This window comes from Sylvia atricapilla, chromosome 3 (assembly GCF_009819655.1).
Source record: "Sylvia atricapilla isolate bSylAtr1 chromosome 3, bSylAtr1.pri, whole genome shotgun sequence".
Taxonomy (NCBI): domain Eukaryota; kingdom Metazoa; phylum Chordata; class Aves; order Passeriformes; family Sylviidae; genus Sylvia; species Sylvia atricapilla.
The window spans coordinates 12,328,067-12,345,824 of NC_089142.1; the positions used below are offsets into that span (position 1 = coordinate 12,328,067).

The 17,758-nt window shown below is 37.5% G+C and overlaps 1 protein-coding gene across 1 annotated transcript in view; it reads left to right on the forward strand.

The window, feature by feature from the left end:
• Nucleotides 1-17,758, forward strand: part of NBAS (NBAS subunit of NRZ tethering complex) — a 161,165-nt gene that overhangs the window by 100,436 nt on the left and 42,971 nt on the right. Inside the window, exons 43-46 of the mRNA XM_066314779.1 lie at nucleotides 2,476-2,726; nucleotides 4,598-4,932; nucleotides 14,977-15,195; nucleotides 15,442-15,644. Of these exons, the coding sequence (XP_066170876.1) occupies nucleotides 2,476-2,726; nucleotides 4,598-4,932; nucleotides 14,977-15,195; nucleotides 15,442-15,644 (1,008 nt within the window). The remainder of the gene's footprint in view (nucleotides 1-2,475; nucleotides 2,727-4,597; nucleotides 4,933-14,976; nucleotides 15,196-15,441; nucleotides 15,645-17,758) is intronic.

The window sequence follows — 17,758 nt, forward strand, 5'->3', positions numbered from 1 at the left end:
AGAACTCACTGTATAATGCAGCAGCTCTTATCTCCTGTTCCAAGACATGATCATATTAATTTGGTTTGATTCAAGTGTTAAATTCTTAAAGCACCTTTAGCTTGCAGCAGTGTTTGTACCTGTCCTAATTAACTATTAAAAGCATTAAAATATTTTAAAAACATGAGGAATAAATAGCAAAGCCTGGTGAATTGTCTGGAGAAGATGAAATAATGTACTAAGATTGTCTTCACTTCCTCCAGAAAACAGAGAAGTCATACCCTCTAAATTTTGATGCTGATAAATTATTTACTGCTTTAAACAAAACAGACAGGATATAAACATGGCAACACTGGGGTGAATGACAAAGAGCTGTCTGCCTTCTTTGAGACTAGAATATTACCTAAGGTGTTTTGCAACACTTTTCTATCATTTTCTTTGTTCTTGTCCTCCTTGGGTTAGTATGAATAGAATTCTGAAATCACAGAATTACAGAGTAACCAACCATATTTTCCCTAGTGACATTCCAAGAAAGTCTTAAAAGTTGATATATAATAGGATAATATGCTGCTGAGCATGTTTTTGTTGTATCATAATCTCATTTTAGAATTGATTGACAGCAAATGACCATTACAGTATATTTGAGTCTTGGGATTATGGCATTAATAATACATGTTTCATTATGCATTCATTCTGAACTGAAGTGAAGTTTATTTTAAGACTTAATCTCTTTAGCCAAATATGCAGTATTTCTATAAGCCACTTTTCATAGGGAGAGCCTCAGAAAAGCTTCATAGTTTGTATTAGCATAGTTTGTATTAACTATTTCTTTGATTACTTGATGACAAGGAATTATGACTTTTTTGTGGACTATAACTAAAATTCATAGCCACATTTTATAAAAACTAAGTGGACATTTAGTTACTTCTTTTGAGGAATATGATCACATTTGATTATCAAAACTCTATAAAATGCAATTTATGATTTCAGCAACACAAGATTTTGTCTATCACAGAACCTCTTGTTCCAGAATCCTTCTGAACACTATAAACTCTTCCTATCCACAATCAGCCCTGCCCTAAAAACTCTGCAAACATCTGCCAATCCTGTTAGTATTATTTAATGTTCAACTAGCTTTTAGTTTGAGTATGAGTGCAAAAAAAAGAGTCAGATCACAGTCTTGAGATATAATCAGGTCCAAGTGTCTGCTTTCTCTGATATGAAGGGTGAATGGTACTTTATTTCTCCTAATATGATACTTGTTTTCATTAATATTGTAGAAAAATTAACAAATAAGAAGAACCTATAGAATCAAAAGATTCCTTGCAATGTTAACCATCTTGGAGTAGGTTGTAAATGTAAAAATAACTCAAAAATATCTTATCCTTCCTAAGAAATCAGTTAATTTTAAACTGAGAAGGTTGGTTGCGGTATTTGCTGTAACAAAATCATCTTTAAGAATGAAGCTGAGATATTTTACTTGGATATTGAAGAGAGACACTAACTTACAGCATGGATATTTAGAGAGGGAAATGATGAAATTCTAATTTAATCAGTTTTAAAGGTAGAGAAAAATCAAGTGGTATTAAAAGACATCAGATTTCCAAACGAAATGTACTATCTAATATCCCATATGATTGGATTTTGGGGTACTTGAGGTAGGAATCATCTGTCAGTTACTTCTTTCCTCAGATTCAGGGAAAACTTTTGGTTGAGAAAGATATAAACTTAAGATGATATACACCCATTTTTTTCCCAAATGAGGGAAAAAGGAGGGATTATCTTTTATGTAGTCAGCTGAAGGTGTCTGAATTCATGCTGTGGAAAAGCTAATGCATCCTTTTCAAAAGATGCAGGAAAGAATTTCCTGAAGCAGTGAGACTGACGGAGGTCAACCCAAGGCTTACTGATATTTTCATAAGCTTTGGTGGATGACAATTTGAGAAGCAACTTGTTAAACTGTCAAAGTCTTGTCCCAAGCATGAATAATAGTGCCAAATAGATTAATTGCTGTGCAGGAGCAAATTTTCAGTGATAATTTCTGAATAATATCAAGGTGTACACCTTGATATTACTCATCAACTACAGAAAATAGAATGTAATAGATTGGGAAAGATTCTAACTGGGCAATAGGATCTTTGAGCATCATTCAGCCACAAGTGGTTGGTTGGTTTGTTTAATAAAGTCTTCCTTTACACATATCTTGGATGTATTTTTCCTTTTACGTATAACTGTAGTCACAGATGTGAAATCCTGCTTTGAATTCCACTTCAGTATTCATAACCCTTAATCTGCATGTCCAAGCTAACAGGTTAACAGGACTGGGAAATACAAGAGTTGCTTAGCTTTTGTTTATAGCATGTACAATTATCTAAATGTTTGTGAGTGAGACCCTAAAGAGAGGAAAGGATTGTCCTGTCTCCTGAGTGAACAGCTGTTGTAAAAGTCTTTCATGGCACATCCAGGCCTTTAAGCAGAAGTTATTTCTAAATGCAGGTTATCGACACTGGAAATAGAAGAAAGAGCACAAAGTCTTGGTCTGTTGGAGACTTTGAAAACCAGTCCTGAAACCTTTCATGAACACATGGCTAAATATGTTTACCCAAGTATTGAAGGCCACGATCACCAGCGGTTCCTTTACTATTTTACACTCCTGGAAAGCTGTGGCTGCTCAGAAGTGGTGAACCATGGTCTTAAACCTGAAACTCACATCCGACTCCTGAAAAAATTCAAAGCAGTTGCACCAGGTAGGAGAGTAACTGTTTTCTTCGTAATGGTATTTATTATTTTGCTATGTAAGTATTGGCATGATTATCCTTGGCTAATTTATGTTTTCCAGGTAATTTTTTTTTTCTGTGAGCAAAGGGGATGAAAAAACTAGTTAAGAACAAATTTCTGTTAGTGATGCAAGTTAAAATAATTGGTGATATTTCATAATGAAATTTTAAATGAAAAATCTCAAGTTCCTAAGTATAATTTTTAATGCTACAATTTTACCATGAATATTCTGAAAGGACTTAAGAAAGTTTGCCTTTCTAGAGTCTGAATTACAGAATGTATTAGGTACTTTATGCATTTTGCGTTTGTTTGTCTGAAAGAGGATAATTTTTTATTATGTTTTACCTTTGATGTTACTTTTTGCTTTCCCAGAATTATAGCATTTGTTTTAGCCCTATATTTTCCGACAATCACGGTGAAATACACTGCTGCTAAGGACTCAGAAATTTTGTATACTGCTTTAAATTTGCTTGTTAGTTGGGTGGCATCTTGGATTTTAGTTGTGCAACTCCAAATCCAGTTTCAGAACGAAAAATGCACACTATATGACATAACTTCCTGTGAGGATGAATTAATTCATCAATATTGACACCTATTGTGTATTGGACACTAACTATGCTTCAGAGTTGGAAGAGATGGTACATATTGTATTGCAGAAAGAGAAGAGTCAATAATTTTTTTGGAGAGGAGGGATAACCTTCTGTTCTTTTTGATGTTACTCCACACTCAAGTTCTCTGATGCTTGCCAAAGAAAATTCTGCCAAGAAATTATTGTTTACCTTCAAAGCTATTAAAAAAAAAAAAGACATCCTGGGATCATATGTCAGACATAAATTAGTCAGTTTGTGTGGTAAAAAATTAAATCTTTCTATTACACCCCTAATCAAAATTCTCAGTGTTCAGCATAGTTTAGAGATAGGAGTCAAGGAACAACAGCTAAGTGTTTACAGAGGTTGCAGGCCCAAAGCATGCAAATAAAAACATGGCAATAGAAATCAATTATCTTAGAAATTATATACAAATAAAATAAAATAGTATCATTGCTAGAAATACTTCTGCTGTTGGTAAATTAATTTGCAAGGGTGTTCTTCCTCTAGGAAGCAGAGTAGTAACATGACTATTGATTATGTAAATATTGATATAAATGGATCTACATCTCCTATCTCTTTCTGACCTTATTTAGTTTACTTGTAGTTAGTGCCTTGCAGTTTTTGCTAAGTGGTAAGCACCAGTTGTTACATGATCAGAATACATGTTTTAAGTTAGTGAAGACTTATGCCTTGACTTGCATGAGGTTTTCTAGGGTTTACATTTAAATTCTAGCACAATTCTATATATCATGCATTCATTCTTGCTTCTTTGAGAATCTGCTTTTTTCAGGTTGTGTCATAGAGTCACAGAATGATTCAGATTGGAAGGGACCTTAGAGATCAACCAGTTCCAAATCCCTGCCATGGGCAGGGACGCCTTCCACTAGACCAGGCTGTTCAGAACTGCATCTAGCCTGGCCTTGAACACTTCCAGGGATGGAACATCCCTGGGCAGCCTGTTCTAGTGAAGGATTTCTTCTGCATATCTAATCTAAATCTACCCTCTTTCAGTTTGAAACTATTCCCCTTGTTGGAGCAATATAGAATGTTAAAATATGTTCCATGAATTGAGAAATTTCACATGCACCGTGTCATCATAAACTCTAAGTCTGTCAGTATATATGTTTGTAAAAAGGAATGGGCTAGAGTCTTTTTAGTTCTGCAGATGCTAGTGTATTCATTGTTTTGCATGGAAACGTGAGCAGATTTAATTATGAATAACTCCTGTCTCTTTCTCCTTCTGTCACTAGGTCTTAATTACAAAAAACTAACAGATGAAAACGAAAATCCACTGGAAACACTGGAGCCCATCCTTACAAGTCAAAATATCTTATCTATTTCCAAACTGGCTCCCAAAATTCCTAAAAAAGATGGCAGCATGCTGTCACCAAGTTCTGTTTATGCTGTGTGGCTACAAAAACTTTTTTGGAATGGTGATCACCATCTTGTTAAAAAAATACCAGAAACCATGGATGAGTGGCAACATGCATATGATATGTGTTCAAAATACTTTGATAGACTTGATCCAGATGATATTGTTACTTTCATTGATGAAATTACTTTTTCTTCCAAAGCTGTCACAAAGGTAAGCAGATATTTTTTAATAATTTTAGTCCTCAGGTGAAGCATATAGTATATGGGTTCAATATAATATCAAGAAGAAAGTCTCAGTAAGTATTGCAGTTTTCATTTTGCAGTATTTGAAGATAAATTTGTAAACCTGCCTTGCTCTGCCTACCTTTTTTATTTTATGCCTGCTGGTATAAGGGATTTTTATTCAGTTAGAGGAGTTAGATCTGTGGGTATGGGAGTTTTGATAGAACCCCAAAGTCCCTGTGTGCTCTTTCAACAGAGAATAAGATACTGTGTATTTCATAGAGTCACTGAGTGGTTTGGGTTGGAAGAGACCTTAAAGACCATCTCGTTCCAACCTCTCTGCCATGGAGAATTTCTGCATTTCTTCCATATATCTAATATAAACCCTGCCCTCTTTCATTAAAGCCATCCCCCTTGTCCTATCACTACAGGCCCTTTGGAAAGCTCTTGTGCAGCCTCCTTCAGGTGCTTGAGAGCTGCTTGGATGTCTTCATAGAGCCTTCTCCTCTTCTTAACTGAACAGCCCCAGCTCTCTCAGCCTGTCCTCATAGGAGAGGTGCTCCATCCCTCTGAATATCTTTGTGCCCTCCGCTGTGCTCAGTCAGTCCCAATGTCCCTGTCTTGGATATAGGTGTTAAACACTGTCAGTCCCAATACTGACCCCTGAGGAGTGCCACTTGTGAGTACTCTCCATTTGGACATTGAGCCCTTAATGCCAATCCAGCCATGTCTTTATCCACCAAGTGGTCCATCTGTTATAGCCATCTCTCCAGTTTGTATGTCTTGCAGAACAGTGTCAAATGCTTTTTCACCAGTGCAGGTAGATGATGCCAGTTGCAGTTCCTCTTTCTTCATCCAGCAACTCTTTAACCCTATCAGGGAACGCTACCACATTTGTCAGGCACAATATGCCCTTAGTGAAGCTGTGTTGGCTGTCACCAGCCACCTCCTGATTTTCTGTGCCTTAGCATAGTTTCTAGGAGGATCTGCACCATGACCTTGCCAGGCACCAAAATGAAACTAACCAGTCTACAGCTGCATAGGTCAGCCTTTTTTTCCTTTTCTAAAACTGGGGAGGGTATGTTTCCCCTTCTCCAGTCAGTGGGAATTTCACCAGACTGCTACAGCTGTCTCAAATGGGTGAACAGTGGCCTAACAACTTCATGTACCAGCTCCCTCAGGACCCACACAAGTGTCTCATAAGGACCCAGGACTTGTGCACCTTCAGGTTCTTTAGATGGCCTTGAGCATGATCTTTTTCTGCAGGGAGTTGTTCTTCACTCTGCCAGTCCATGCATTTGCCTTCTGCAACTTGGTTAGCATGGCTGGAACACTTGCTGGTGAAGACAGGTGCAAAACTGTTATTGAGTAACTCTATTTTCTCTATGTCTTAGGTAACCACGTTTCTTTATTCCTTTCAGAGAAGATACACCTTTTCCCTACTCTTTCTTCTATCACCATTATATCTACAGAAGCTTTTCTTGTAGCCCTTGGCATCCCCAGCAAGATTTAGTTCTAACAATGCTTTAGCTTTCCTAATCTGATCCCTGGCTACTGGGACAATTCCTCACTATCCCTCACAGGATGTCCTTGCTTCCTGTCCTTGCTTCCACCCTCTGTGGGCTTTCTTTTTGGTGTTTAAAGTACTTTATTTTCCAAGAGCTCCTTGTGCATCCCTGCAGGCATCCTAGTGTTTTTGCCTGATGACTTCTTTGTTGTGATTCACTGCTCCTGCGCTTGGAGGGGACTGTCCTTCAATATCAACCAGCCTTTTTGGGTCGCTCTTTGTTTTATCCCATGGTACTCTACCAGGCAAATCTCTGAGGTCCAGAGTAGTGAACTTCCTGTGCACCCTCCTCATTACACTAAGGGTCTTTGTGGCTACTGCAGCCCAGGCTGTTCTTGAATGTCACATTCACCCCCAGTCCTTCTTTGTTGGTGAAAGCAAGTTCCAGTGTAGCACCTCTCCTAGGTGGTTTCTGTATGACTTAGAGAAGGACATCATCAATGCATTCCAGGAACCTCCTGCATTGCTGATGCCCTGTTGGGTTGTCAGTCCACTAGATACTGGGGTGGTTGTATTTATTTACTTGTGCTCATCCTAAAATTTACTGTGTCACAGGCTTGTGCTTATTACCATGCTTTTGCATTCAGAATAAGATGTTCCACAGAAAAAAGTATTCTGGCCCAGAGCATGTGGTTTCTAAGCATTGTAATAATGTAAATTATGAACTGTTGTAATCTTCATCTGGCTAAAAGCCTGGCTTTGAAAGAATGCATGAATTCATATATGCGTGAATTCATATGTATGTGTAACATACATTACCAGATGTTGAGTTCCTTTTTGCCCAGTGAAACCTCCTTGCAAGGATATTTCTAGCATAAAGTTTTACTCATGCATCTTTACTGTGATGCACAAAGGAGAAATGAGATTTCTTAGATTTTACCTTATTAAAAGATCTAGAGATGTCTTCACTAACATTATCTGAAATGAAAAGGCGATGAAAGTGTCCAGGGTTTTTTTGTGTGTATCTTGTCTATATCTTCTTTTCTTTGGTTTGGGACAATTTTTCTGAGGTATTTATATACCATGTTTAATGAGGTGAACTTCAGTTTGTTCCATCTTTGAATACTGTTTTAATGTTCCCACAATATTAGTACAGGTTTAACCTTTATCTATAACCTTTATCTATATCAGAATTTGGTGAAAAAATTGCTAGCTGGGATAATAAGAAATTGTCAGCACAGAATTTGTGCTGTGATCTCATGATGTCATGGTAGACCAGCACATTTTATCACTATTTCCATCAGCTGTCTTTGAAGTCTTTTTAGCTGAACTGCTGTCTTGGCTTAGATGTTTAGATCCTTTTTATCTCATAAAGGTATTTTTTCATGCTTATGAACAATGATTCAGACTCATCCTGAGATCTTAATTGCCAGACTTGACCCTGAACTGAGGAAGCAAGGGCATGGCTTTCCTAATGAGCAGGAAATACTGCCTTTACATGTGATTACTGCAACTAACTACTTGATGCTCGTGCTTTTAATGTTTCTTGAGCATTTCAAGGTTATTTCTCATTTATTCCAGATGAATGGTGCAGGGAGAGAGTGGATATCCTTCACTGTGTATCTGTTTTGAAACACATTGATTATTTTCCTTTGTTTCTGTTCAGGATTCTAATACATTTTCTCTACTCTCTAGAGAGTATAGAGTAGGAATAGCATGAAAGAAGCACCAAAGGCAAGATGATTGTTGTTTGTGGTCAGGCAGAATTTTTTAGTACAGACCTGTTAGGGTTTTAGCTATGAAGGTTGCTCAAGAAGTACTTGAAACAGTTGGTCAGATTATCTCATGTGCCATGCACTGAGTTTGGGATTGAAACAGCTGTTCAACCAGCTTGCAGCTAGTTTTGCCTCAGGATCCTGTTCAGTTCTCAACTATAATTGTACAATGAGAAACTATCACTGTAGGTGCTGGAAACTTATCTCTGAGGTATCTTTCCGCTATATTCCATCTGAAAAATGCTTCATATGTAAAATCAGCCTTTTGGCTTGCACCTGTTACTTAAATTTTATGTGTTTTGAGGCTGCCCTGGTCATGTGTTCACACTTTTAATCTCTGATTCAGCACTTTCTTCCCAGTCTAGTTCTGTTGCCAAATACTTTACTGTATCAGTTTCCTATTCCCACAACAGGTGCGCATTTAGGTATTTCAGGGAACTCAAAAGCCAAAAAACCATGGTAATTATCATGAAATTACCTGTACAACTGAGACAACTGAGCTTTCTCTCCTAGAGGAAATTTGAGAGGAAGCTTACAGTAAGATAGTGAAGTGCGTGTTTTAGGAGTGTTGAGAGGTGAATTGGCAAAAAAAGGCCAGAAAAAAAATGCTGCATACACTCTCAGCTTTCTTCCACTCCTTCAAAATTTCAGAAGGGGAAGGTGGGAAATGAGAGAGAGAGTGAATATTCCAGGGAGATGATGAGATGCACTCCATTGTTAGTCTTGTGGAACAGTATCTCCATCAAAAAAACTCTTTTAGTCAAAAACAATCGAGAAAACTCTCAAGTGCTAAGGGGTAATGGGTTACATAGCAGTGTAGCCTATATGGGTTTATCTTCTGAGATAACATTGCTGTTGTCACCATGTGGGAACTTAGCAAACAGGCACCAGAATATCTACCGTTGTTTCAGTATATCAGTAGAAGTAAGGAGAGGCAGTGGTGGACCAGCAAAGCAATAGGCAGCTGCTTCTTACTTGTGTCACTTGGATATGGCAGAAAACCTGGAGCAAAATGTATAATTATGCTAAAGAGTATGAAAACACAGGGGTTTAGTGCTGCCTTCCACAGCTTGTTGTTCTTCCTGACAAAGATAGGAATGTGATGGGCTTTGACAGGGGCCCTTTTATTCACCTGTTCCCTTCCACAAACTCTTTGTTTTAGCTTTCTCATGAACTGGGCCAGCAGTGACTGAGCAGTGCTTGACTGGGCAAAGGGATTGAGAGAATGTCTAAACTGGAGAAATGGAGTTCAGATTTATGAAAAGGCAACTAATATCGTTATACCGACTAGTTCAGGATGTGACACGGTTTTTAGGTACTTCCAGCTCTAAGAGGCCAGAGAGTCTTTTCTCCCATGTTTCCTGCAATCAGTAGAAATGAGTTACCACCCAGAAGAGGAGGCAGGGCAGGAACTGTGTGGGCAGAGATAGTGGGACTTAGTAAATCACAGAGCTAAAGTAATATGGTTAATGTAGTTGAAGAAGGTAAAGATTGATGCAATATTTTTTTGTGTTAGTGGTAAATGAAACAGGCAAGGACCTTAATGCTTTGTCAGTACCTTCCTCACATTTTGAAGGACTGAAGAAATATTGATCTGTTGTCCACAGAAGCTCACTGCAGCAAGCAGTTGAGAACGTTCCTGCTTGTGGCACTTCTACTCAGATATCCTTTTAACTCTGTAAAACTATTTAAGTCTTTCTGGCTAAATAATAAATCATTCGATCTCTGAAGTGTTAAGAATAGGCTATTCGCATGTATGGAACAGATTTATTCCTAAATGGGAGATATTCCAAATACTCATTGGAATGGCTGCTTATATTTTTGCATGCATTTTGAGTATGTCATCTTTTTTTCCATCAGCTCTGTTTGCTTTTAAATAATACTGATGTCATAGTTTCTTGATTATAGCAATGATCATATCAACTTCTTATCATGATGATTTCCCATTTGTTCCTGTTTCTGTGATCTTTGTGAAGCATTTTAGATAGTTTGGGGTTTTTTTTTTATTTAATTACTTCATTGCCAGCATTTTGTTCATTGTGCTAGAGAGTTGGTTATGTCTTCAAAGAACCATCTGTTTCAGAGCTCATAGGTCATTGCCCTGATGGTTTTTTGATTAACAGTACTCTGGAAAAAAAGCCTAACACAACAAAAAAAAACTGAAAACAATCTTTTTTAATCACTGTGTATTCATTATTGAACACACACTACAAATGGAGATTGGCACAATATGTTGATTAGGAAGAAAAGGCTACAGCTTTAGATAGGAAAAGCAGAATAAAAAGCTGTGGTATCATCAGTCAGGTCTTCTGTAGAGAAGAAGCTGAAATTTTCCTTACATGGGTACTCTCTCACAGCCTTCCATAGATTCAGCCACATTCTTTCAGAGTACAGCTGCTGATGTTTTTTGTTTAACATTCCATCTTTTTCAAGTTCTTTCCCAAATTCTAATTTAAAAAGTTTAGAAGAATTTACTTGCAACTTACTGATTTTAGTTGAAAGGTTAACTTATTTTCTCTGAGTCAGTAATACTCTTTTGACCACTTTCTTTTCCTTTTTTGCTTCCTCAAGCAGGAATACAATGTCCACATTTTCACCCCAAACACCAAATACTAAACAGGTGTGGAATGGGAACCTGTTACAACCTGCATCATTTTCTTGACTTCAGAGACACTAAACACTGTTTAAAAACTGTATAAAAAAAGCTTTAAGAAAAGAAAAAGCCCAGAATATTGTTCACTGTCTTTTGTCTGGCTGATTGACTTAATGCTGTATAAAACACTAAGGAAAAAGGGCATGACATTGCTTGAAGGTGTACAAGAAATACTCTTATATAGTGACTGCATTCAGATGTTACTTTTTGAATTACTTGGCTTCATTTTATCGCTTTCTATCACTGTGCTCCAGGTTTGCCTTGCCTGATGTTGTTTTGTTCATGGATATTGACAGTATTTCTTTTTCTAGTATCAGTGCAAGGTACTTTCTTGTGCCTTTCATTTATATAGTTATTTTAATTAAATCTGCTTCGAGAGTGTGTAATAGGAAACTTCACTAATAGCTTTCCTTTAACTGGTTCCTTTCATACATTTAAACTTTTTCCAGGTGAATTTTACAGGGTCTGATAGGAATGAAGCTAATTTTCATCACAACAGCCTTAATGGAGCTGTGCTTTGGATTTGTGACTGAAACAGTGTTGATACCACACTAGGATTCTGACTTGCTGAGCACTGCTTGTATGGTGTCCAGCTGAGTTTTTATCTCAACATCTCAGCCCTGAGTAGGCTGCAGGTAGGCAAAAAGTGGTTAAAGGACACAGCCAGGACAGCTGACCAGGGCAAGCCGAAAGTGTGTTCTGTGCCATCTAATGTCATGCTCAGTGGTAGCAAAGAGTTGGGTAAGATTAGAGGAATGGAGCACCTCTTCTATGAGGAAAGACTGAAAAAATTAGCATTATTCAGCCTGGAAAAGAGAAGACCTTGGGGTGACTGAACTGTGTCCTTCCAGTACCTGAAGGGAACCCAGAAGAAAGTAAGAGCATGTCCTGGCAGGACAAGGGGGAATGGCTTCAAACTGGAGAGTAGGTTGAGATTAGACATTAGGAAAAATGGTTGCCCAGAAAAGCTGTGGATGCCCCATCCCTGGAATTGTTCAAGGCCAGGTTGGATGGGGCTTTGACTGATCTGGTATGGTCGGAAGTTGTTCTTGTCCAAGGCTAAGGGGGTTGGAACTAGGTGATCTCTAAGGTCCCTTCCAACCCAAACCATTCTATGATTCTGTAATTTGGCAGCAGATACAGGAACTGGACCCAGCTGTTCCATCTGAACATCAAAACCCATTTTTCATTATGAGGGTGAGTGGACAGTGGCACAAGTTACACAGGGAGACTGTTGAGTCCTCTCACATCGAAGATATTCAAGAGCCACCTGAATATGGTCTTTGGCCACTGGCTCTAGGTATCTGTGTTTTAGCAGATGCCCTTTGGAGCCCCCTTCATTCTGTTTCAATGTTGCTGGGATCCCAGGTTCCCGTGCCATTAAAGGGAGTGGAGCTGTTTCCATAACCTCACACTTGCATGTTAGTCACTGACAATAAGAGTAGCAGGGTCAACATTTTCACATATAAGTAAATGTTACTTGTACTCTACTTTATTAAGGAATACTTACATACTCTGAGGAGAATAGGCTTATGAGATGAATTTTTACCCTGAGGAGTAAAATCTGTTGAGGTGGAATAGTATGTGATGTTTTGTGGTTTGAAAAGAGATTTTTAGGATTTTTTTATTGCACATTATAGCCTATAGATTTAAAAATGTTCTTAAACTGTAAAAGCTTTTCAAATATAGAACTTCACATGCAAACAAAGTTTGAACTAGCCTCTAAGCTACATTTTTATCACTGGCTCTGATACCAAATCTCATTACTGAAGCTGACTAGACGTACGGAGGAGAGCTATTCATGGTTTGGAATAAAATAACCAGAGAAATTATATGTTCATAGTGCTGCATTTTGGCACTATGCAAAAGTGAATCCAAAATTAAAACAGGCTTGGGAAAAACCTGTATTTTCTTTTTTTCTTTTTTTTTTTTTTTTTTTAATCTAAATGCTTTATTCTGCATGTGCTTATGGCAACATGACTTCTAAACTGGCAGTATATTGACACTGTTCTCTAAGATATAAGTTAGATAGAATACTTTATTGTTTGCTTTTTGCATCTTTCTTAATTGCATTTTGAACATTAGAATGTACACTAGAAGAGGAAAAAATGAAATACGTAGCTGTTTTCTTCTTTTATCATGTTTACAAAATGGATATATAAATCCAGCTGTGGTTGTTAGATTTTAATGTGATGTGGAGACTATGAATTTTTCCTTGCTTAGAGTAAAACTTGATATTGAGGCCTCGTTTGCAGTAGCAAACTCAATTACTTTGAGTGGGAATGGAACTCAGTTGCATTTGAAACTGCATGGTAAAATTCCCTTTGTATTGTGTTAAAACTGGCAAACTTTATTAGCTCTAACAATAACATGCACTTGTTTTGCTTTGATCCTTTAAAATATCCAGTAGACCATTAGAGTGGTTCACAGTAACAGCACAAAAAGCCAAGAGTAAATTCTAGATCTTTCATTTGTGACTTTTTATCTAGGAGAGGTTGGGGGAAGTATGTAAACCTGTAAAACTTTCCACTAAATCATACTTACCAAACTTTTTATGGCTTTACAAGTAACTAGTTTAGTTCATGATGTAAACATCTCTTGGACTTCATATGAATAATACTGTAGCAGTTTATTTGTCCTCTTTTATGATAATTCATCATATTTTCTATTCACTGTGTCATCCAGATTCAAGCATTTTTTTTCTTTTTCTCATGTATTTGAACCTGAAAGTTAAAATTGTGTTTGTCTTTGTTCAGTATTCTAGTAAATAAAACAGCTGACTGTAAAAGTACCTAATGCTTTGGGTTTAGAGTTCAGGCAGAGGACACTCTCATCCATTACAAAGTATATTACAAGCATTGTTAAAACTGTACTTTAAGTTACAAATGAACAAATTGTACATGAATGCCTAGAATCATCCTTCAGACTTTGTTTTTTGTTGCGGCAGGTGGAGGTAGAGGATGCTGCAACCTCCAAGAAGCGTCCCTGGTTGGGGAGTCACCTGGGGGCACAGGCACACTCACACACACCATCAGTTGTAATCTGCTCAGCAGTAAAGGAAAGGGAAGGGTCTTTGTTTGGAATTCCACAGAGAGGCTTTAATCCAAGTGCACACAAAGGGCTCCGGGGATGAAGAGCACAAGTGCAGGATCAGGGTTTATATGTGGGGTAGTAGGGTGGAGTTGAGAGCAGGGTCATGGGTGAGGGAGAAAGTGGTGCAGAGGCGGGGTGGGAGGCAAAGAGACCCAGTGGGAGAGCAGGGGCAGAGGATTGCACCAAACGAGGACCAGTAGGGTCTCAAGGAAGGGAGAACACTCTAGAGAAGGGACATTTAAGGGAGAAAAGTGGCAGGGAGGCCAATTGGGGAGCTAGGACTGAGGTACATTTCCACCGTGGGAAGAGACTGGTTTTCCTCACCGTGACCTGAAGGGACTTGTCTCATCTAGGGACTGTCCTGTATTCTGGTTTAAGAGCTGTAGTGGCCTCCACAGTTTTAGACTTTCAGCTGAAGCTGTGTTTTTCCCGAAACAGGAAGGTCAGACTTTGTTTCAGTTTAATGCCTCGATACAGCTAGTTGTACAGGTCTTTGAAAGTACTGAATAGTTACTGTTTTGTATAACTTGGGCTTTAAACAGATTGATTTAAAAATTCTTCATCCTTCTGAAATTTCTGCTTATGGTTATGGTCTTAGAAATATATTTTAAACAGTGTTCTGAACCTGAAAAGATTAACCTTAAGTGAGTTATCAGTCAGTCTTGTTAAGTGATTCTCAGACATCTCTCAATAAGGAATTAAAAATCAAAGATTATAAGGTGGCAGTCTACAGAAATAATAAATATTATTATGAAAAGAACTTCATATGGTTTAAAATAAACATGAGTCAGTAAAAGGATCAGTAAAAAGAAGGACAGCAGAAGAAAGTAACTGATCATTTTAATAAATGACGAATCAGAAACAAAGTTGTTTCCCATGAAATACTTCGTTTAGTTTTATGCTGTGTTGTGGAGCCACCTGACCTTTTGCCATTGCTGTAATACAAATAGTAATGTACAGGTAAGGAATGAATGAATAAATAAATAATTGAGCAATCTTTTTCAGCTGCCAGTTGAAGCCAGGATAGAAGTGACTAAGAAGGCTATTAAGGCAGTCAAACACCTTTCTGAGAAAGCAAGAAAAAAAACTTCAGATAATGACATGAAAGATGCTGAAAACCCATCTGCTGTTTATGAAGAAACTCTGAATCATTTGCAACAATCTCTTGCTCATCTGGAAACACTCACTCACAGTTTCATCACTTACTTGAAAAGCAGTGAACAGGTAATGATAACTGATCAAGTGATTGCTTTGAGTGTCACCATGACTAGCAGTGATAGATATCAATCATCTGTCGTATTTTATTAATGTTTTCTGCCTTTGCTTTTGTTGACCTGGGTTTTGAAAATTCAGTTCCATCAGTCTTTTCTTTTTCTCAGTATATGTTAATTCCCAGCAGAAAGGAAGACTGATACAGCCCTGTAAATAAGGAGTACACTGATTAGTGTTCCAAAATCTATCTGTTCACAGGATACACTACGGAACTATGGGTATTTATATGATCTGTCAAGGTCAAAGAAAGAAAAAATCCATGAGCAAGCAGTAGCCATGTGTATAGATGGTCAGCCCCTGCACATGGTGCAGCAGTTGTTACAAGTGGCTGTTGGAGATCTAGGACTTTCTCCCCAAGATATTGTCCAATGTGCTATTAAAAAAATTGTAGGTATATTAAGGTAAGCACACTTCCTTAATTCAGCACAAAAATCTTTCTTCTGGATTTTTGGATGGTTGAGTTGGTGTGTTGGTTTCTTGTGGTTTTTGGTTTGTTGGTTTGTTTTGTTTATTTGCAGTGAATACTTGTTTGCTTTTAATGTCTGGATTTTGCAGTAACAAGAGAGTTCTTTGATTTATGTTGTTGTTTACCTATAATTTCATATTTAGTTATATTTTTATGAGTAGGGGAAGCCTGAGCAGTTTGAACAAAGTAAGACAGAGCTTATCCTGTTCACTGGTGCTTTTTAGTTAAAAGCATTGGCTTTACAGCATTGCTCCATTATATGTATATGCCCTTGTGAATTTTTGTAACTTTTACAAGAGCACGTAATTCTTCCTTAAACAGTGTTAAAAGGCATGTTTATTGGAAAATGGCAACTCAGGCAGGCATTTGGGCAGCAGAGGCCTAGTTATAGCTTCTGCCTCCAAGAAGTTGTGCAATTTCCATCTTTGGAAAAATTGCTGAGCTGTTTCTGGGAGCTGGGGGTTATTTGTGCTGGTTGGTTTGGTTCATTTGAAATACTTTATTCCTCCTCATTTTTTTAAGGGAAGCTGGGGAGGATAATTTTGTATGATCCGTTATAAATTGAACAGATACTTCTCATTTAACTGTTCATGCAAAACTCTCTTCTGAAGTATTTCTGTTTCAAAAAGGTGCATGCAACAAGTATGAAAGAGTGTTCTGCTGTAGATGTCTGGTGAGCACTGTTTAGCACTTCTAAGACCAGTTTAGAGAGAGAGAACTTTGAGAATTTATCCTGTTGTTCTGCATGCAGAAAAATTATATGGGTAGGATGATCTGAATGCACACACCCGGAATTGGAAAACAAGTCTAGCATGGAAAATTTTCTATGGCTCTACTTTTTTTTTCAGCATGTGTGTATATATTACAGCAGATTGAAGTGCCACAGATGAAAAGAAGGCAGCCTGTCAAATTGTTTGCAGTCCTCTTTGGCAGAAAATTGATTTCTCCTGTCACTCAGTTTAAGAGTGTTCACAGCATCCTCAATGATGATAGAGCTTTTGCACAGCAACATAAGTAATGCAGTCTTTCTTGTCTGAGTTTGTCCATTTGAAGAAGAATAATTTAGCTTTTGATAATAACTGTCCTGCTGTTCCTGACTAGAAATGAGATGTATCTGGATACAAAGCTCACAAAGTCCAGTTATTTGGACTATAATGAGTCTCATTAACATGCAGAGGATGAGAAACCTATCAAAATTCTCCTTTCTACTCTGCTTCTTATCAACACTTTTCTGTGAACTGAATTATTTGTTCTTTATATGCATTTGCAAGGCTGGAATGGCTGCAAGTTGATTTAAAGTTCTGGGGCAATGACCATCTCCAGTAACTCCTGTGCAGCACTTCACTGGAAAGAGGGAAATGACTGTCTCATAGTGAAAGCTACAGTGGCAAAGATGAGCAAATCAGTTGGAAGTTTCAATTAAAATGGTTTGGTGTGTGATGTGACCTAATGTGGTCAATAGAAATATTCCACTCTGCTGCTTTTTTGGGAAAAGAAGAAAAAAATTATTTCGCATCATTCTGAACTGTGGAAAGTTCGTCTACTACAATGATAAAGAGCATGAAGTGAAAACCTAGCATAAAATAGAACAGAAAATACTTGAGATAGTATCCTGCCTATGATGAAATTCAGAAAGGGTTAATATTATAAAGCACTAAATATATAATTTTATTATAGAAATATAATCTAAATATAGGGAGGAATTAAAGGTTATTACTTGGCGTCTCTTAAGCCTGCTGGTAGTCAAATTGTTGCTGTGAATAAAATTGGATTAATCTCTATCCTATGCTCAGTTGTTCACTTTCAAGATACAATAAAAATTTACAACATTTTGTTCAATAATTGCATTTCTACAATTAAAGAAGTGGTCTTGCCAGTGTAGCTGGAAAAGCAGACTGCTATTCAATAAATGCAACATTTCAAGGGAAAACCTTCTTTAATTTTATTTACTAGAGCTTTAATATGTTACACAGTGTGGTTATTTTATAGAGTAGTTTTGAAAGAGATAATGTTGGAATATTTCTTTGACAATTAACCTTCAGAGTAGCA